The following is a 21,207-nucleotide window of genomic DNA, read 5'->3' as shown; positions in this document are numbered from 1 at the left end:
TCAGGTTAGTGGCTTTACCCCTACACCGACGGCCGACGGCATTTTGTTCTTGTCGGAGGCGCTACTGTACGTTGGAGATAAGGAAACTCACCTGCAAGTAAACGGAAAAAATATATTCCAGATTAGATAAGATTAACACAATGCGATGGCGTTGATGGGAAATTAATTTACGATCTAATGCAAACATGTGATGAAAGATGGATTTATGGCAGAGCTTAAAAACAACTTGGAAAGGTTTATCTTATTTTTAAGGATATGTTTTATCAAAAATGATCAACCTATGAGTATTTTTAAACTTAATTCTTAGCCTTGTTAAAGTTAAGATCTTCTTAAATTTAGTCCACTCTTCTTGTTTCCCTTTTAAAAACATCAATCAGAAAACACCTTATATGCCTCAACATTCCTCAAACATTTCATTGAATCATAAAAAGATTAAACCCACTGAAGATGGAGGCACTCAACGGTTGAATTCAGGAACTTGAACACCTCAATCAACGGGAAAAAACTCTTCTAGCCACATTCTACTTTTGTTATTTTCTTGATTCGGGGCCATTATTCTATTTCTAAGCATATTTATAGGATGCCCCACACTCCGACGAAATGGTTGCTACTCTTCGCGAGCTGCCATCGCTTCTGGCTTGTTTATTTCTGGAGTAGCCGAATGACTTTTCCGGACTACGTGTGGGGAACACAAACAAGAATGATGATTCTGGGGGCCAGAGACGAGCCACCACAGAGTTCACGACCTCTTGTATTATGATTTTACAACAAATTGCTTTCGTTTTGTTTGAGTTTAGCCATTGCATTGGGACCTTGCTTGATTAATTTTTCTTATATAAAATACACAACAATTCGTTCGGTCAGTTTCGGAAACCTGTGTAAACACGGCATGATTCCCCAAAGAAAAATAAAAACGGCTGTCTTCCATCAAATTCTCGTTATCCCTTGGCTTGTTTTTATTACAAACAGTATATGTATGGAATTATGCGAGCACAATGTACATTTATAAATTTATAAATTTTTGTTTTGAAAACTCACAGCTTGTGTTCTGGCGGAAATTGAACATATATTTATTTTCGAAAAGAGCCTGAGAAATGTTTGCTTTGCGCTATTGGAAAATTATTTGTAGCTTATGGCATTTGGAGAAAGTTGCAGTTGCTGCCGTTTTTGGATCTGGCAACTTATGGCCGCTTATGTCATGCCTCTAATATTTTTTCTCCTCGCCCATAATTAGCCGAAAGCCATTCGATGCGGCCTAAATTTAATAGATCGAATAAAAGCGATGGCAAGTCTTGTCTTATTATCGATTATATCGCCCATACGCCGTGTGACACAGACCAGTCATCAAGGCACCAAGGTAAAAACCTCTTTCTCTGCCAACACCACTTGATCACCACCTACCCAAAAACAAAAAGTAATGATATATTATGTACTCAAAAGCCACCAACACGTAATTGTGTGTATATAGCGTAATGTGCTTGACCAACATTGAAGTGTGGCCAACAACTCGTTTTGAAACAAAAGCCAAAGCTGCCGCCTTTCGTTGTCGTCGTCTTGCCTTGAATGGGATTTATTATAATAATAAATGTCTTTAAGTACACATATGTACGCACATGTAGGTGGGTAGTAGTTTAGCCACTTGGATTTAGATTTCGATTTGGACTGAGTGTGCAACTTGTTCTTAACACCTTTGCCTTTCCTTTCCTTGTTCTTTCTGGCCTTTTCGCCCACGTTTCTTGTTTATTTTTAGTCTGGCGTCTTCGGGTTCGCCTCCCTTTTCATTTTTTGTTCATTTCTTTTCTTTTCCTCGAATGTATATTTATTTTTCCATTCGTCCGCGTCTGTCTCCGCCTCAAGTGTCGCTTTGTGTGACAAAATATTTATCTGTGGGCTTCGAAAAGTGCGTGGAAAACCGGAAAAGCCTACGTAAAGCTAAGAAAATGCAAGTGCACTCGATCTTTGCCTAAAGTCGTTCATATGTACATACTTTTAGACACGCTGCATATGCCAATGACATTCAGCCGTTGTCAAGCTGGTGATAAGCTACAAGTCGTCCTTGGCAAGAAGTAAAAATTAAAAAAAAAGTGAAGAACTGAGAAGAAGATGTCAGTGTGGGCAGTTGGCTATTTGAAAGTGAAGCCTGGGCGAAGATTTCAGGGCCACATGTGCTTATAGAAAGTGTCGTAAATAAATTAAAGATCAACTCACTATCGCAAGAAATGTAATTTTAAAGTAAATGCAATCCTAAAGTTGAGATGAATTAAATAATGAATTAAATTTGTTTCGCCCAATAAATAAATTATCGTAATTAATTAATTACATTAACAATTCAGACTATTTTATTACACACAAATGCACTCGTTTCATTTATAATTCAGAACCCGCATTTAATCACTTCAAGTCCCCCCAATAAGGAAACTCGTCAATTTACATAGCTGCATGAAATACAACCCTTTAATTTGAATTTCTGAAATTCGCTTTATTTGAGTTTAGTCACTGTTATTCTCCTCAATCGCCGGCGAGTTCCTTGAATAACAAAAAAAAGTGACTTCATTGAGGAGCCAGGCAATTAATTCATACGCCTACAGCAGCCACATGATTGACATGAGCAGCGCTTGGGCGTCCATATAAAATGGCTTTTAACCCAAATACGCAGCTACAAACAAAACGTGGCTGGCTAACGCAGCACGACATTAAACATTTATGGCATATCAAAAACCAAAGCCACAGAAACTGCCAAAAATGAAAATCAATGAGCCAAAGGAAAGACACGCAAAGTCAAAAGACAAAAGCAAAATATAAAACAACAACAAAAAATCGAAAGCAAATGCAACGACATTTCCTCCCCCGCACTTTGGATATTAACAGCTGATGGCAAATGCCAGAATAAGGGACATTTTTAAGCCACTTTAAATACTATTTTTTCGATATTTACAAACCTTTCACTCAAAACTTTTTGATGAGACCAAACGGCAAACTTTTGGCCCAATGCGTTTGGCAAAAATAGCGCAAAACTTAAACGGCTGTTAAGGCCCCCAAACGGAAAGAAAAAAAGGTAAAATACCATCAGATACAAATGCACAGATACAACTACACGCAGCTACAGATACAGATACATCCGACAGGTTAACACAACAGAGGACGTGACAACGACGGAATGACTTTGGCTCACAAGATTCATTCATGCTGCAAAAAGCAAACACGCGTATCTTCTAGCATTTCACAATTGCACTCAACGCGTTAAAAAAAAGTAACGAAATTTAGATACAAAGATACATAGATTGAGGACACTTGAGCTACGAGTGTTACAGCTACTTTTCAGCAGCAAAAAGTGTTCAAAAGAAGAAGGAAATAGTATTGTCTTGATGGTCAAATACTCTTTGTTTATAAAAAAAAGGTATTTAAAATATATTGCATATTTTTTAAATTTAAAGGATTTCAAAACTAGTTTCAATATAAAGTATAGAGCATTACCTACTTTAAAATCATTTATTTTATTTCTTAAATCAAACTCTTATAACCCAAAAAGGTAACCAACTAACGGATACAGTCGAAAAGTATTTGAGGTATGGAAACCCATTTGCATGCTCAACGGTATTTGTAGTATCTTGATCTAATGCTTGCAATCTTCTCTTTCCCTGTTTTTATGTTCTTCTATTTTATTTTCCCTTTGCATTACGCTTCTGTTAACTGTCTCGAATCAATGATGCTGCTCATGGCTGTGAATAATTCGGGAGATAAGATACAACTACAACTAGTCGGTGCAAGTATCTCCATCTCAATCTGTATCCGTAGCAGCTTTATAGTTTTTTCTTTTTTGTCTATGTTTGCACTTTGTCGTAGTTTTTGGCTCTAAGTTCGTTTTGTTTTCCCACATATGACGCATTTTTGGGTCATTGTTCGTGTTCATTTGTGTGCTGGGATGATTTCTTTTTAATGTTTTGTCATAGTTTTGAATAGCGGAGCACACGCCCCAAAAGACCCGAATGTGGGGAAAGGCATGTTGTCGCCCAGTCTGTTGACAATTTGACTTTTGTCTTAATTCTTTTCTTGTGCGGTTGTCAAGTGAATGCCTCATTATCTTAATTCCCCACTTAGACGTTTTATTTGCACTATATTAAGATTGAGAGGTTGTTCGTGCCGTCTTCGTGGGTGTGTAACACTATTTTGTCATATCTCATAGTCTTTAATAATTAAAACGAATTTAATGAAATTTTGACTACTGGCCATTTATTTACCCAGTCAAACCCAATAAAAGTTTGCCTAGCAAACTACATAAACAATGTTTAAAGAATTTTCCCCAGGGCTAGCTGGCATCCCAGAGAATATTTTCCCTTTTGTTTCAGGGTGGAAATTCGCTCGCTCAAGTTTCGAGCCGCTGCCCGCATTTCACACGCCAAACAGAGTTAATGTCTGGGGGATTTTAGAAAGCAATTGAAAAATTAAATTGATTACCGATATAAATCGAATGGCAAATGCGCATCGGTACAATAAAAATGATTCACTTGCGGCCGTTTCAAGTGGCATCCGTCGGATGCCCATATATGTCGAGGAGTTGCAAGTTCGGGTTGAGAATCGCAGATACAGGCGACCATACGACCATATGACCATATGGCACTGAAAGCCAAAAGGCAACTTCAAAGGCACCAACATCCACAATGTTGCCTCTTTGTATCTCTGGCTCAAGTGTCCCTCCCCTTCGGGGCTCCCTCCTTTATTTTTTCCCCTGCCCGCCGGCGTTTGTTATCAAATTGTTCAATTTGTACAGCTCGTCGGCTGCCTGCCTGGTGGCATATTAAAGCAATTGTCTAATGCCACATGGCTGCCGCTGCTGGTAGTCGCGTGCCTCATCTCGGGGGAGGCAGGGTGGTACACTTATAAAAATAACAAATAGCATAATCTTTTATTCAATAATGTTGTATTCTTCATAGAAACATCTTCAAAATAAAAACTCTAAATCTGATTTAAATTTTTAAATTTTAATTATTCTTTTGTATATAATATCCTGTCTTGGATTCTTCAGAACTGGATTATAAAAGACACATCTATTTTAGTAATTTTTATTTTATCTTATATCTTTCATATATTTTACTGCGATTTTTTTAAGTGCATCGAATGGGGAGTGGGAGGAAGGCTCAGGAATGGGGCGCCATGCTGAAATTTCCATGTGTTGTGTACCGCGTGTGTGTGTATGTAAGAAACCCGAGCATGTGAAAAATATTTTAATTACGCGCTTCTTTGTTTCCCCATTATATTTTTGAGCTTTTTTTCAGTTGGCTATTTTTGTCAAAAATAATTCGTTCTGCCACAATAACAACAACGAACATTTGATGCAGCCTGGCTATCAAATAACTTGGCAAATGACGTAATCCCCGAGTTTGAGTGAGTGTGTGTGTGGGAGAGCTAGCTTGAAAATTGAAATGGTGCAAAGTACAGCAAAAAAATGTATGTATATATAAAGAACATAGACATTTTCCAAGGAAAACGCTAATTGAAGGCTGAGTATGTAAGTATTTTGCCACAGCTGCCAGGCGACGCTCCAGATGAAGATACATGAGTGGCTATAGATTTCAACGATTTCCATTTCGGCTGCCGCAACAAGTGGCCAATAAGTTGCGCCCTTAACATGTGTTATGTTCCAATTCATTGCAATCGTTAGATAATAGGATTTTCGACCCATCATCAAGTCTGTCCACTCCCAGGCACTTTCCATACCAAATTCGATGAGCCGCATCGAAATCTTCGCCACCCCCATAAACTTTCGCCCCATCGGCCAACGATCAATGGCCTTTGGATGCAATCTACTAACTGTTTTGCTCGATGGCTTCATTTGCTTTTTGAGCCATGGTCAACTTCCGTGCAAACGCATCGGTGCATTTTCGGTCGCCAGCCAATCACAAATCAAAACAAAGCACCCAACGATCGATGGTCATGACAAAAGATTTTAATTGAATTTGAAAACGCAATGAGACGTGTATGGGCAGGGGCTCGATTCGAATCGAATCGGATTGGATTGGAGTGGATCGTATGGAATGGTACGAAATCGCATGGAATCGATGGCTTTTGTGCGGGTGGCAAGGGAGGGAGAAGAAGGGGAAACGTGGAGGGTTACGCGTTCCGCATAACAATTGTCAACAAATTTATGAGCACGTCAGTTAGGGAACCTGGAACCCAAACCCAAACCCGAAAGCCGTGCCTATGAAAGTACTAAATTAAAATGCTCATGGCAGCTTACTACTACTTGTAATGCACAGAGAAAAATATGAAGAGAGTATTGAAGAAAAAAATTCTATAATAAGTCTTTTGTTAATAATTTTTTTTTAATTAGCAGTATCAATTTGATATTTTTAATGTGTGCTAATAACATTTTTGTTTGTGCTTGTCTTGCAGCGGATATAAAAACCAATCGATCGCATCGTTGGATGATCAATCGAACGGAGCAAATGTATCTTTTTTTAAAAACGAGGATGGGCCAAATCATTTCCACTCATTTGTTTGTCTTTCAGCCTCGCTGTGTTTGCATTCAACTCGGATGTAAAAGACCAGCAGCCGCATTAATGTCAACGAGCCACTTCAATTTCCGATTTTAATGACTCTGCCAATCGGCGGGCCTTCCGAAGCAAAAAAAAAAAAAGTACAAAAATTCTGGTCAGAAGAAAACAACGCCCTAAAACGGTGAAAATCCAACGAAACAAAATTCCAACAGCTATGGTGGCAGGCGAAAAACCATTTTCCAATAATCTAAATTTAGATGAAATGAAACACATTTCAAATTTTCATGAAAAATGTCGGACGGGAGTGAAAGAGAAAAATTTCTGTATCCGAGAAATGCCGAGAAACACATTCGGCAAACTATATATACACGGTTTCTCTACTTATATATGTATAAATATATATATATAGATACATATATCGGCCATATAAACATTCACGTTGCGGGTGTACGTAATTTGATTTTGGTCTGCTCTTTTCTGGCTTTTATCTCGCAGGTTTCTCGATGCACAAGATACAAACTTGGATGCGTATCTGACAGATATATGTATACACCTTGGGCTGCAGTAACAGCCGAGCACAGTTTCTATAATTATAACGCCCAGGTGTGGGCCCCACCGAATTTGAAAACAAAAACTAGGAATTTATCATATCAAGGGGCTTTATTTGATGACTGTTTGCCGTCCTCTGGCCCAGGTAAACAAACGTCATGCGGAAGATGTGATATCTGCGAGACCAAAATGATATCTCCGAGTGCGATTATAGTACGTGCAGTTATGCTTGGTCGCCGGGTAATCCGAGACCCGAGATCGGAGATCGGAGAGCCTCTTGACGTCGCGACGTCGTTTTTTTTCAATTCACACAGTCTAGGCACACTTCAACTGTGCAAAATGCGACGACTATGAATAGCGGAGAGCCGAACAGCAAAAGCAGCAGCAGCAGCAGATACAGATACGGCTGAGATACAGATACAGATTCGGGCGAAGAAACGTGCTCCAGCGGCGTGTGTCATAAAGCTATAGCCACATATCTAACAGATACAATATACAATGCGAGTGCCTGCTTTTGCTGGCGGCCAAAACTCATTCTTCTTTTTGTTTTTGGCTTGGGGCGTGAGTCAGATCCAAAAAGCAAACAACACACTCGTCAAAATAACAACAAAAATTTATGTCAGCAGTGCCAAAAGCGACGAACGAATGAAGACGATAAAAAAGGCGGCAAATAAACAGAAGGAATAGTACGAACAAATACATATAAATTTACAGTGTGTTTCGTTAGTAAAAGCATATCGATTGACTCCAGTTCAAAGAGAAGACAAGAAATAAAAAACATATTAAAAGGATACAAAGTCTAAATTATGATCTAATACCTAATAAAATCGAACAATTAAATAATTACTGTTTCAGATAAATCCGGGTACAAAATGTAGACCTTCAAAGCAATTGAAATAAATTAGAGCTACATCTTATAAATCTTCAATTATTTTTATGATGAGTGGTGTATTCTAATTTGTTTGCTTTTCAGGAAGGAATTAAATCTAGAAATCCAGAAAAAAATGCAAATTTTTAATTGGCAAAAATATTTATGCATCGCACACATATTTTAGGCAAATGGCTGTTGTCTAATTTGTGACCAACTCATTGAAAATTTAAATAAAAAACGTGTTAATTCTATTAAATTTTTGCATCTTTTTGCCTTGCTTGCACTGCCTTACAGCTGTGAAACGCACAGTAAATACATAGATATTTCCACACAGACAGCTATTCAAATGTAATCGCAAGCTGTGCATTTCAAGTGAACGGGCGAGCACCCAACAGGTAGCCAACTGATGATTGCGAGCAGAACCCCAAGCCCAAAACCCGAAGCAAACATTGCTGCACACCCGCAATAATAAAAATAAAAAGAAGAAAAAATAGGTATATAAAAAAAGCACAACACCAACCGCAACCTCAAAAAGCGGCTATTGCTGATGTTAGTGTTGCTTGAGGTAAGGCAGGAACCTAATTAGATCTCTCGCAATATCTCCGACAGACACAAAGTATATGCAGGTATATTTCAAAAATATTTTAAGCTACTTAACATTATTTTCTGTTCAGTAACAAACACATTAACAGTCAGCAAATTGCTTGAATGTTCTCGCAAAGATAAATTGACAATTTGATTGGGATCGATTTTATTTGATTTGATTTCGTACACACACAAAATAAATAAATATGCGTCGTTGTTTCAAAATCCCCCTCCAAGACAAATTATACAAAAGTTTAAAACATTTTAATTACGCTTAAAACTAATAAATTTTGTAAGCTGAGCTGGGAATTAAATCATGATTTAATTAATACATTAAAATGACAGGAATGAATGAAGTGGAATATAAAATTCAAGTCGAAACAATACTGATAATACATTTTGTACCCTCTGGGAAAAAGGGTAAAACATAAACTCTTTTTGTGTTGCCCGAACGACCGCATGTGAATGTTGAGTTTTTGGATTTGGCCCGCATGTCAAGCTAACGAAAACAAAAACACAACCCAGCAACGACGACGACAGCAATTGAAAAGAGAAAGTTGCAAAATGTGAAAAAACACAAAAACTTCTAGCAAGTTGAAAAGTTGGGATATAGCCACTATAGTGGACGGCGGTCGCTCCGAGTTCCCAAGTCCCAAGTGCCAGGTCCCACATCCCAAATCCAGTCCGACACCCTCCCACTAAGCTGATAAGCCAACGAGGTGGGTTCGAAATCTCTGGTTTCGGTTTATTTCGTATATATTTTTCTCTTCCTCGGATTTTTGAGTCTGGTGGAACGAGTTTTACAAATTGTCAACGCTTTGCTTTTAGCAAACACAATTTGTAGACAGGCAAACTAGTTTGCAGCTATGCCAGAAACGAAACCAAAACAAGAATAAATGCCTTTGGGCGAGTTTTCCGACTATACGATACCTGGTAATCAATAATCTGATCGGTGCAGATAGGGCCACACAGTGTTCTTGGATATTTTCTTAATGAGGAAGAGATTAAGATCTTGCATCTTATTATTATGATTATTTGCAATGACAAATCTGGAGATTGAGAGTCGTAATTAAAAGTAGATTAAATTCCAACTTCTTAGTGATAAAATTACATTTAAATTTGTCAGCCATATGATCTCAGAATCTTATAAATTGGGATTAAAGACTTTTATTAAGTTTCCAGGTCTTAAATTTAATTTTTTGCAACTAAATGCACTTAAAATACCCTGTCTATCTAGCGGTACCTAGCAATCCGCAAATACCGCACCACGAATATCCGAATCTGTGGGTCTGTGCAACATAATTTTGTCATTACGAGGCGACACACACACCCTCGTGGCCGGCCTGCATATGGGCAACAGATGTTGGGCAAATACAGAAATGAGAGCTGCGATACACGATATACAAGATACGAGATGCGACCAGGTAGTGCCACGCCCCCGCCTCTTTCCCGCCCCGAAAGTTGACTTTTGTTGGTTTGTCTTTAAGAGTGTTTGCTTGGTTTTCTTATATTTTCTTATATTTTTTTTGTGATTTTTGGGTTTTGAACCGGGGCGTGGGCAGCGGCGGTAATTCATGCATCTTTCAGAAAGGTTTGCTACAGTTTTAGTGCACAGAGAAAAAAGAGCTGCATATCTGTTCGAGATAAGACGGTTTCAGAATCAGGTTTTAGTTAAATTTTTAATTTATAATACTATAAAGATATACAATTTACATTTAGAAAATTTAAAAAATTTAACTTATGCAACCTAACAAAAAATAGATGTAAAATCACATCATATCATATCAATTTTTCTTTCTATGTGGGGGTTTCCCCCCTGGGGTTTTGGATCTCCCTCTCCTCCTCTCAAAATCTCCGCCGCCCTTCGTTTTTGTGTACGAATGGCCGAGTCAACAAAGAATTCATAATAAGAACAACAAAGGCTGCACAGGGCAGTCAAGTGTGGGGCCAAAAACACAAAAGGAGAGAGCGCGAAGAGAGTGTAAGTAGTGTGCGCTCGCGAAGAGGCGCACAAAAAGGAAGTAACTAAAAATAACAAACATCTCGTTTGGGTTTGTAAGGTGGAATGAACTCAGAACCGAAACCGCGATGGAGAAGAGGCCGAAAAGGAGACGACGAGGAGACAAACCAGACACGCCGAGATCCATGCCCCAAAACCGATTAAATTACAGTGATCACTCCGTTAAAGATTTCCAAGGACTTTTACTTGCGAGAGCTTTCGAATGAAATCACTGCCTAAATTTAACATCTTCACTCATAAAGTATTTGTGTTGTTCTAAATACCTGAAATCTTTGTAATAAATCTTGCCAGATTCTAGGAATCAAAAAGCTTTACAAATATTTTTCTAACAATAAAAAATGTATTGATCAAAAAGGAATAATTGCAATGTACTTTTTCCGATTTCCTTGGAAATAAATTTGTATATACTGCAATTCAGAAATATTCTTGTAAATGTACTGTGCAATCACTTTTTACATGGATTTTTTCTAAGATTCCAGGAATAAAGATGTTTACACTAGTTTATTATTGACGATTTGCTGTAAATCTATTTGATAATTTTAATTTTTGATACAGACTTTTCTGTTTATATTTTATGAAATGAACCAATTTCAAAATATAAATTTAATTTGTTTTTCATTTATATATTTATATAAAACGTGATTTCTATTCATGAAATAGAAATCTCTTTGATCATTTTTATTTCAACAACTTTTGTAATTCAAAAGTCAGTTAGCTCATATTTAACTTTATAAAAAACTTTAGAAATTTATATTAGAGATCTCTCGTTATAACTATTATAGAAGATTCCGTAGTAGAAATGACTTTAAAAATCTTAACGATTTCTCGTTAAATTACCCATACTCTTTTCTCAATAAAAAACAGATTTCTTTGATGTAGCAGTGGGACTTTCCCTAGGTCTTAGATCTCTTATTGATGAAGTCACCGATGAAAATGACAAAATGAACCCCAGAATCGGATCTTTGGAGGATCTCGGGGGTTCCTTCGGCATTTTCGCCTGCTTACCTTCGTCCAGGAGTCGTTCGACGTGGGTGAAGACGTTGGGGAAGGCGGCCAGCTGCTTGCGGTCCTTGAGCAACTGGGCCAGATAGTCGGCGATGCTCTGTGTGCTCTGCTGCTGCTGCTGCGGGGTCAGATGCTGGGGGGTCATGGGGACCACCACCTGAGGAGCCTGCTGCTGCTGCTGCGCTTGCTGCTGCGCCTGAGCCTGAGCCTGGGCCTGGGCCTGCTGTTGCTGCGCCACCGCAACAACTGCGGCGGCTGCCTGTTGCTGCAAGTGCTGCTGCAGTTGCTGTTGCACAACGGCTTTGCTCTCACAGACACTCATTTTTGATGTTGTGCGTGTGTTTGTGTGTGGTTTTTGGGGGACTTTTTGTTTTTGTTCTCGACGAGATTCTGGTTTGCAACTTTCAACTTTCTTTGGGTCTCTGCTTTCTTTACTTATTGCACACTTTTGTTTTTTCTATTTTATAGCTGCTTTTAACACGTTACTGTGGGAGTTGGGAAATTCATTAAGTTTCGTACGCGAGAGATATTGAAAACGGAAAACGAAATGAAAACAACTCCGCCCAAAAGTATTTTTTACGATCTGCAGCAACAACAACGCAGCGCGAGAGGAGAAACTGAGAGAGCGAGAGCGCGCAAGTCGAAAGCGAAGACTGAAAATTCGAATTCCTCGGCGATCTCTCACTCACACACGGACAATGAACAGTAAAACTGTATAAGCGACGGAGATGAATGAAAGCAGAATGTCAAAATAGCTGCCTCTCCCTCGCTCTCGATCGTTTGGCTGCTGCAACAGCAAATACAACAAAAAAATGTTTAAATATTTGTTATATGCAAATTAATGTTCTTGTTTCCAGTGGTTTTGGGCCGGAAAAGGATAAGTTCCTTTGCCTGGACATTCACCGAGAGGACAAAACCACGGAAACAAGCTTGAAACGCTGAAAATTTCGCAGAAATATGCACAGTTGCTGATTATGTATTTGTTGTTGCTGCTGAACGGCTTTTGGCTTTTATTCTTCGTTTCGTTTTGCTCGGAAAGTTTTTGGTTTTCGAAACACACTTCTCTGAGGATTCCTTCGCTTTGTTTATTGATATATGTGTATGTTGGTTTTATTCGAGTCGGGGAATAGATCTCGGGACTTTACTGAACGATTCCTATTTTTCCTAAAAGTGAACCGTGCGCGAAGAAGGAGAAAAAGAAACTGAGAAACTGAATGCGAGGCGAAGAGCGCGAAACGTTGTAAGTGTGAGATCATGGCAGTGCGATCGCGGGGTGGTTCTCGCAGCGCGCGCTCTCCTCTCTGCTCTCTCGCCGCGTGACGTCACAAAGTCTGTCAGGCCCTAATAAAATATTTTAAATAAATAAGTTAGGATTAACAATCAGTTGAATGTATTAAACTATATTTATTATACCAGAGATTTATAATTTTTAGTGCAAAAGTTACACTTTTAATCGCAACAAATTACATTGATATGTTGAAAATTACATCACATTTTACAAAAAATATTTCTTAAAAAATCCAAATTACCTCTACAAGGCTATTCAAATTAATGTTAATAGTTACCCTAATAAAAATGTTTATACCAACGAAATTCATACATTTCTCCATACAAAACACAAACTTTTTATGCTTTGTGACGTCACTCTCTTTGCGGCTTGGCTCTCTCGCCACCATGCGAGATCACTCATCAGCGTTGCCACCCAGCACAAAAAGAGTTGCGCAGCTGGTTAACTTATTGCACATATTTTGACCTAAAATGTGAATATTCAAGTTGATAAATGGACAAACATGACCAAAACCGCTAAAAACAAAAGTGGGTGATTAATTTCCGGGCCTAAAATGCTTGATTATTTCAATAACCACTAAGTCGCAGCGTTGCCACCTAGTTCCTGTGTGGGGCACCATTTGGCGCGTTGGCGTTGAATTTGAATTAATTAAGACAGCCAGCAGTGAAGGCATTAATTGCGCACGGAAATTGCTGGCAGATTAGAACCAAGCGGCATTTTGTTTTGCTGGACATATATGCGGGGGCTATCATCTGGGCCCAAGCCCCAAAACACCATGCAAATGAGCCCCAAACCCGAACTGGCCAAATGTTGGTGTTAACTTGGTTAACTCCGTCGCGAAATGTATGTGGGAAAATTGAAATTCGCGAGCGTTTCGATGGACGCACCATATAAGCGACCCTAGGCCAGCGACAACTTTTACTTTCCATTACTTTTCGCTGGCTTCCGCGTATTTGGCGTATCTTACATTAACACCGCACGGGAAAAAGATTTTTTTAGTTAAAAGGGATTTTTTTAAACTTAAAACTGGCACTTTCGATGAAATAATAATTGGAAAAAAATTCAAATAGGTCTGAAAATATATTTTAATAATAATAAATTTATAGGTGTTGTTCATAGGTACAGAATTTTAAATTTTTTAAATATCAAAAATGGTGAAAATCTCTGATAAAAATTTATGAAAATTCAAAGAATAACTTGTACTAAGAGGTTATTTTAGGTCTTTCAAAACGTTATTCCAATACTTTTTGGGAATTTAAAGGCATATTTTTGATAAGGTTTTATTTAATATTCGTCTGGGTATTAAAAATAAAGACCAAATTTAACGATAGTAATTCGCAGTGCAGCAGCTCACCCGCATGCACTTAAATGAGACGTGAAAGTTTGGAGTGGAGGAAGACTTGGATGGGCATTGGATTGGCCGTTCCATTGGAAAGCAGGCGCCCACCACCGGACCTCACCTTACCAAGTTTCACAGCCTGGCCACAAGTCCCAGTCCCACCAAATTCGTGTGCACTTGGCTCACACCGATCGTATTGGATCGGAACGTATTGGTCGGTGTGTGGGCCGACATTATATTATACGGCCCCATTATACAGTTTTACTGCCATTGAAATATGTGTCAATGTGCGTGGCGATTGAGACATTGTATGCTTATGGATTTCCGATTCAAATCTCTGGGGCAGAGACCAAAGCCCTTTCCAATCCGAATCCGCACACCCACGTCGCCCCGAGTATTTCTCTTTGGACATCTGGCAGATCCAAAGTGCCAAGTTTTCCGTGGGCCGTTAATCTCTCCAGGGCTTTGGAATTTTCCTTTTTTCGGTCTTGGTCGTATGTTGTGTTTTGCTTTGTATGTAGGTCGTTTTAGGTAGCTCTTTTGGGTTTCGAAAACCGAAATCGCCGCAAAACAAAAGTTTTCTAGCAGCTGTAAAGTGCTGTGCGGAAAATGCTTCAAATGGCGGGACAGTGGTCTTAATTCAAACTGCCAAGTCGTAAAATATGAAGGTGATAAGAGAAATTTTCGTTTACTCCATCCAAATTAAGTTGTTAGTAGATAAACTTTTATTTTTCGTGAAAAGTATTATTCGGCTATTTAATACTTATTTAGATTTAATTAATAAATTAAAATAAAATTTAAATAAATATTTTCCAACGTCGCAATGTTTTGTATTTTGTCGCCGCCTTCAAGAGAAATAAGTTATTAGTCCTTATTTGGCCATGGACAGAAAAATATTGCATCTCAAATGCACTTCAATTGTTCGATCTGCTTATAAGGAGGTGGTTCCACCGATTGACAAACCGCCTGTCGGAGTTAACACTCTTTGTTGGCCGGGAATCCTTTTTTGACCACTGCACGCTCGGGTCAAATGCAAATTTGGCCAAGACATTTAACGGCTTTGAGCTTTGAAAACGACGAATTAAACATTCTTTTTCTTAATTTACCGCCGACACAGAAATAAGAGTGTGTAATTAGCAATATGTTGGCCAAAAAGCCAGGCAGTCGGCCATTAACCAGTTTGCAGTTGTTTCCATTACGCATGACACGCGGCCATGTGGGCGCCTCCGGTTTTCCAACTTTTGTGGCTTTCAGTCTTTGAGGTCCACAAAAGAAACCGAGCTGCATCACCCACACAGACAGTGAGTATCTGTCAGATACACTCGCTCACATGTGCAGGCCGATCAGCCAACGAAGGTGTCCAAAGAGGTTTGCTTTTGACCACAAATAAGAGTGGTTTTTACCTGATTTTTGTAGCTATTAAAAAAAATGTTTATTAATAGAACCCTTGCATTTTGAAATACCTATGTATAAAAAAGTTCTAAGCAATTTAATGATAATAATAATTAATTAACAAAACACTACTTTACAAATCATATTTTTATAATAAACAAAAAATGTTTTTGGGGAACCCTTGCAGAAGACTTTAAATTTTTTGAAATATGTATAAACAAAGTACGTAATAATTAAAAAAAATTAATAATTAATTATCAAAACCCCTAAAAACCTAAAAGATTTACGGGATCGGCCCAACATTTCATAAATCAATGTGTTTAAACTTTAAAGATACAACCGTAAATATTAATACAAATATGATCTATTATTAAACCTTCTTTAAATAAACCCCAAAATTTGAAAAAACAAACCCCAACTTTTGAAGGCACTTTTCGAGCCACTTTTGTCGCCTGTGCGAATGCATTTTCTGTGTCACACGCTGCGTCCCACAGGTGGAACTGTCGTTTTCCTCAGCCATTCATAAAGTTTCCACTTTGCCTATTGTGCTCGACCAGCTGATTGGATCCAACAAGCCGCAGACTAGGCAAAACTAATCTAACCACGATCCGCAAAGTGCGCATGAATGAGTAAACTCAGGCGCGTTGGCTTTTTCATTCACAGAAACGTCGTTAGCCAGGCTTTTAGAAACAAGTGTTAATGGAGGGGGAAGGGGGCGAGTGATGTGTGTGTGGGCGTATGGCATTGCGGTCTTCAACATTCGTCACGCCCACGCCCCCAACAACATCTAATTTGCTGATACATTTCGATGGCTGCCGAGCGCTGCGCACTACAGTCTAAAGTCTATAGCTCAAAAATGGTTCAGTATAAAATTAAGAAAAATGGGAAGTAGTTTCGTTGGAACTAAAATTATCAACAAATTAACAGAAAAAATAGGAGGCCATTTTACAAATAACATATCATAACTCTATAGATAAACTACACTAACTAATAACTACATTTTCTAGAAGTTTTCTATTAATTTATGAACAAGTTAATATATTTATAAAAAAATTTACAAAAATTATCCCAATAATTTAGAACTATATGTTTTCATTAAACCTTTACCTTTAATCCCATTTATAGATTCAGTAACCTTCAATGGAAATACTCTTAATACAAAGTGGCCTGCAATTTCTTAACCATATTTCGGTTATGTGGGTGATGGAATCTGTAAAAAGGGGGCGAGCTAAACGAGTTTTATTGGAAAATTGATCGCTGCCCAATGCTGTTTCAATTGGCAAATGCATGGGCAGTGGGCGCCCGTAAGTCAGCAATTGATTAAGCGCCCGATTATCGATTAGTTGGGCCAACAGCAGCGCGTCGCCACAGTTTTGGAGCAACTGGGCGAGCGTGGGCACAATTTAGCGGGCGAAACACGAAATAAAAAAGCGCGATCGCCCAAATTTGGGGAGGCAACTCAAATCGACGCGACGGCGACAACAATAAACATTTGAAACAAACAAGCCACAAATAAGGAGAAGCCGCATCCGCATCGAGAGATCGAGTGGGATGCGAGTGGCTCATGATGATGATGCCCGGCCAAATGGTTACGTGAACTCGTGAAATGGAAACATTTAGTTTTATATCTTTTGCCTATATGTATACACAATGAAGTAAAGAAGCAGATTTACAATATGCAATGGTATCTCCGCCTAAATCTAAAAACTAACGCGTAAACTTCTTGGCCTGGTCGCGGTTGACCTGCTTGAAGTGCCGCTGCTTGGAGGCGGATCCCTCGTTCATCTGCTTGTAGTATCCGAATCCGCCGCCGCCCACCCGCTTCTCGGGCCGCTCCCGCTTGGCCGCGCCCACCTTCAGGTCGACCACGGGCGGCACCAGGAAGCCAAAGCTCTTCGAGACCGCCTGCAGGTCCAGCGTGTTCACGTTGAAGATCTGCTTCAGCTGGTGCGAGTCGTAGGCCCGCACGTACGACTTGAACGCCTCCTTGGCCGACTGGTTGAGGAAGTAGTTCTTGGCTATCAGCTTCTCCAACTGCAATGGATAAGGAATGGATTGATTAGGATTTTGTTAGACAAGGTTGGTTCTTCAAAACCTATTTTTGGAGTAAGTTTTCCTTTTAAAACTTTCTTTCTTTCGGTATCTTCATCTTGTATAGTTTTTCTCAAACTTATTTCCATCGACTAATAATGTATTTTATAATGCTAATTTAAAATAAATTTAATTCAGGTCGTATACTTTATAATAATATATTTGTAAACAGATAGTTAAAAGCACTGTCTATTTTGTCTTACTTCTTAAGTCGAAAAAAACGATTTTTGGTTTAATGGTGCTGAAATGATCTTCGCATAATAATTACTATATTATAATCTATGATTTATAAAAAGTTCAGATTCCTATCTTGAATATTCAGAGCATGAATATGAAGATAGACTTAAAAACTTTGACTGCGTTCATCTCGAAAGCCTGGTTTTGTGTGTGATAATCTCACTCTTCTAGTACTTGAACAATATATATGTACATATTTTACAAAACAAGAACTGCTAAATTAAAACCTTCTCCCCTGATAGTTAGAAACACCCACCTGCAGTTGAATATCGGCTATCTTCTGCCAGGAGAACTCGAACTCATTCAGTGGCACCTTGGCGGCCTTAAGGTAGCGCAGGAAGCCCAGCTCCTCGGGTCGCATCAGGAGCAGTGCGTGGCCCGAGGTGCCCGATCCTCTGGCTGTTCGGCCCACCCTGTGAATGTACTCCTTGGGATCATCTGGAGGATCGTACTGCACGATCCAGTCCACCTGCGGAATGTCCAATCCACGTGCTGCCACATCCGTGCACAACAGGATGCCCGATTCGGCGTTGCAGAACTGGAAGAAGGTGGTCGTGCGCTTCGTCTGCTTCTGCTTGCCATGGATGGACGTCACGGGCAGGTCAATGTAGTTGAAGAGTTCGTGATGGTACTTGACGGACATGCAGGACGAGAAGAAGACCATCACCTTCTTCTTGCGATTCTTCTTGAGGAACGTGAAGAGGACGAGCAGCCGCTTCTCCGAGGGACACACGATGTAGCCCTGCTCGAGTCCATCGACCGTAGCCGTGTCCTGGTTATCGTGAACGCCCACATAGATGGGCTCCGACTTGAGGGCCAACTTGGAAAGGGCATCTATGCGAGCCGTCTGCGTGGCCGAGAAGAGCATGGTCTGTCGGCGTTCTAAAGAAGGATTATAATCACTATTGGTATAATTTTCTAGCTAGCTTTCACTCACTTGGCAGCAGATTGATGATTTGCTTGAGCTCCTCCTCGAAACCGATCTCAAGTATCCGATCCACCTCGTCGATAATCAGGCACTGCAGGTTCTTGTACAGAAAATCGGGCGAGTTCTGCAAATGATCCAGCAGACGACCCGGCGTGGCCACCAGAATGTTGATGCCCTTGCCCAGCTTCTCGCTCTCCACCTGGCGATTGGAGCCGCCCATCACCAGGCCATAGGTGTGGTGGTGGTGCGCCATCAGCTCCTTGAGCACGCCAAATGTCTGCATAGACAGCTCTCGCGTGGGTGAGATGATGATCACGCCGGTGCCGTTGCGGGGCATAAAGCGCAGCTTGTTAATCAGCTCGACGGCGGGAATCAGGAAGGCCAGCGTTTTGCCGGAACCCGTCTGTGCGGCGCCCACGAGATCGCGACCCTTTAGCAGGGGCGTTAGTGATTTCGCCTGGATTTCCGTCATATCCGTGAAGCCCATTTCCTTGACGGCACGCAGCGTGGCCTCGGAAACGGCTCCTTTTAGAGAGGCAAAGCTGCGATCATCCAAATCCCGGTAATCTAGCGCAGCCAGGGAGGATTCCACGGTAAAGGGCTCGTCGTCCTTCGCTGGTTTGCCATTCTGTGGCTTCGACTTGTTGGGCAGCAGCTTCGTTTTCTTGGCGGGCACAGGTTCGTCTTCAGCTTCCTCTGTAAAGGGTAATTGTTTGTTAATCAAGGTTTTTTTAAGACCATAATTCTATTGAATTTTTAGTGTCATTCAGTTGGTTTTAAATTGCATTTCATGCCTGCTCGCGACAGCATTAACTCGCTGATCTAGAGCTGCTCAAATTCGCCTTTAAAAATCATCATTATGTTGGGTATTTTGATGGGAATCAAAGAAAACTTTAAAACTATTTTATCAATCTATTTAAAAGATTTTTCATTCGTTTATTTTTAACTGATTGGAAGATTTAGGGCCGTTTTCTCGTTCGCATGTTGAACGTATGGGAATTCTCAGTTTAATGCTTACTTTAAATTTAAGATGCGGACAAGAAAACATTTCAAACTTTTGACTTACCAATATTTAATCGGTCTTAGGGCCTTTTTCTCGTTCGCCTGTTCTGGTTTCTCTGGTTTCCCATAAGGCTTAAACCCTACTTTAAATTTAACAAAGGGAAACGAGAAAACTACCCTTAGTTTGATTACTTTAAGCAATTTATAAAGCGCTTGTCTTATTTTTAAGATATTTTTTCAACAAAGGTAACTAAGAATTAAAATGCATGTAACCTTCAAGAAAACTTGATAAAATTATTAATAATACTTTCTCAGAAACTAGTTAATTAGATAAGGTCTGAAAATTAAAAGTGGTTTCCATTACTAACCATCTTCCTGCTCATCCTCTTCACTCCCGCTGGCTACATCCTCATCTTCGCTTTGATCCTCCACATCCTCTTCTTCCTCCTGATCATCATCCTCCTCCTCTTCATCTGAATCTGAATCCGAGTTGGCCACCTGAATTTGTTGCTTCTTTGGCGGCTGTTTCTGTTTTTTCTGCTTGGGCAGCGGCGCCTCCTGGAAATCCTCCTCCAAATCGTCGTCTGCAAGGTAAGAAATACATCTTTAATATTTTTATAACCCAAAATAATCCAATAATCCTACCCTCTTCCTCTACAGCACGTTTTTTACTTGGCTTCTGTGATTTTTTACTGGGTTTATTGCCATTTTGTTTGGTTGGCTCTTCCACTTGGGGCTGCTTTTTTCCCTTCTTTTGCGAGAGCTCCTTCTTCATCTTCTCCCGCTTCACGATCTTCTTCATCAGCAGCTTCTCCCGGATGGACATTATGCTATGTTAGTTGGCTTTTTAATACACTTTAATGGTTAAAAACAGAAATCGTCGAATAAAATAAACCGCGCACGTGTTGCAGCCCAAGAAATGACATTCACCCCGAAACGGCTGTTCTGAAATACCAAAGAAACTACGGTCTTACTCAAATGCCAGGTGTGTGTCACTGCTAGGTCACCATGATATAGAGCGTACACACACCTTTTTATTGATATTGGGGCCATCCCTAATTCTTTTTGTTTTGGTCACCTGTTTCGCAACACAAGAGGTGAATTTTGTATTTGAAATTTAAATTTTATGTTGAATTAAAATTTAAATTTAGACGGAATATCGCCCATCAGCTACTGCTAATGCTCTTCGATTATGAACTGAATGGGACTTATCCATCTACTCATTTACATCTTTTCTTTATAGAGAATTTTAAGAAAGTAGTTTTATCTGCTATTCCATTTTGTGGAATTACAAAAAATTTTTGAAAATCGGTTTTTATGGTTGATGTTTTAATATGAGTGCAAATAAAGTTTGTTTTTATTTCTATTTCTCTCCATTTATCGTTCCACTGTCGCGGGGGAATCAC

General features: G+C 39.6%; 2 protein-coding genes across 6 annotated transcripts in view; both read right to left on the bottom strand.

Annotated features, from left to right (window-relative positions):
- The window catches only part of how (protein held out wings), a 43,217-nt gene extending 30,475 nt beyond the window's left edge, over window positions 1-12,742 (bottom strand). For all 5 annotated transcript variants that reach the window (XM_017151984.3, XM_017151988.3, XM_017151985.3 and 2 more), the window contains exons 1-2: window positions 12,585-12,742; window positions 11,525-12,009 (exon numbers count right to left, since the gene is read on the bottom strand). In XM_017151984.3, coding sequence (XP_017007473.2) covers window positions 11,525-11,846 — 322 coding nt within the window. In that variant the 5' untranslated portion in view covers window positions 11,847-12,009; window positions 12,585-12,742. The remainder of the gene's footprint in view (window positions 1-11,524; window positions 12,010-12,584) is intronic.
- A 4,403-nt stretch (window positions 12,743-17,145) lies between these two features.
- Window positions 17,146-20,736, bottom strand: pit (probable ATP-dependent RNA helicase pitchoune). Its single transcript, XM_017152164.2, has 5 exons — window positions 20,447-20,736; window positions 20,170-20,385; window positions 18,809-19,495; window positions 18,128-18,753; window positions 17,146-17,577 (listed from the first exon to the last, which is right to left on the bottom strand). The coding sequence occupies exons 1-5, from the start codon at window positions 20,625-20,627 to the stop codon at window positions 17,251-17,253; spliced, it is 2,037 nt and encodes a 678-aa protein (XP_017007653.2). The 5' UTR covers window positions 20,628-20,736; the 3' UTR covers window positions 17,146-17,250.
- Between the last annotated feature and the right edge of the window lie 471 nt (window positions 20,737-21,207).

The sequence above is a fragment of the Drosophila takahashii genome, chromosome 3R (assembly GCF_030179915.1).
Source record: "Drosophila takahashii strain IR98-3 E-12201 chromosome 3R, DtakHiC1v2, whole genome shotgun sequence".
In the NCBI taxonomy this organism is placed as follows: Eukaryota; Metazoa; Arthropoda; class Insecta; order Diptera; family Drosophilidae; genus Drosophila; species Drosophila takahashii.
The sequence above is the reverse complement of the archived record's forward strand: the minus strand, read 5'-3'. Positions and strand labels throughout refer to the sequence as shown.

What these genes read in the sequence shown, in the direction of transcription:
- pit (XM_017152164.2), bottom strand. Translation starts at nt 20,627, where the DNA reads ATGTCCATCCGGGAGAAGCTGCTGATGAAGAAGATCGTGAAGCGGGAG. An exon ending in AGAGGATGAGCAGGAAGATG is followed by an intron (nt 19,496 to 20,169) that starts GTTAGTAATGGA and finishes TACCCTTTACAG; the next exon opens with AGGAAGCTGAAGACGAACCT. An exon ending in TAGCCGATATTCAACTGCAG is followed by an intron (nt 17,578 to 18,127) that starts GTGGGTGTTTCT and finishes TATCCATTGCAG; the next exon opens with TTGGAGAAGCTGATAGCCAA.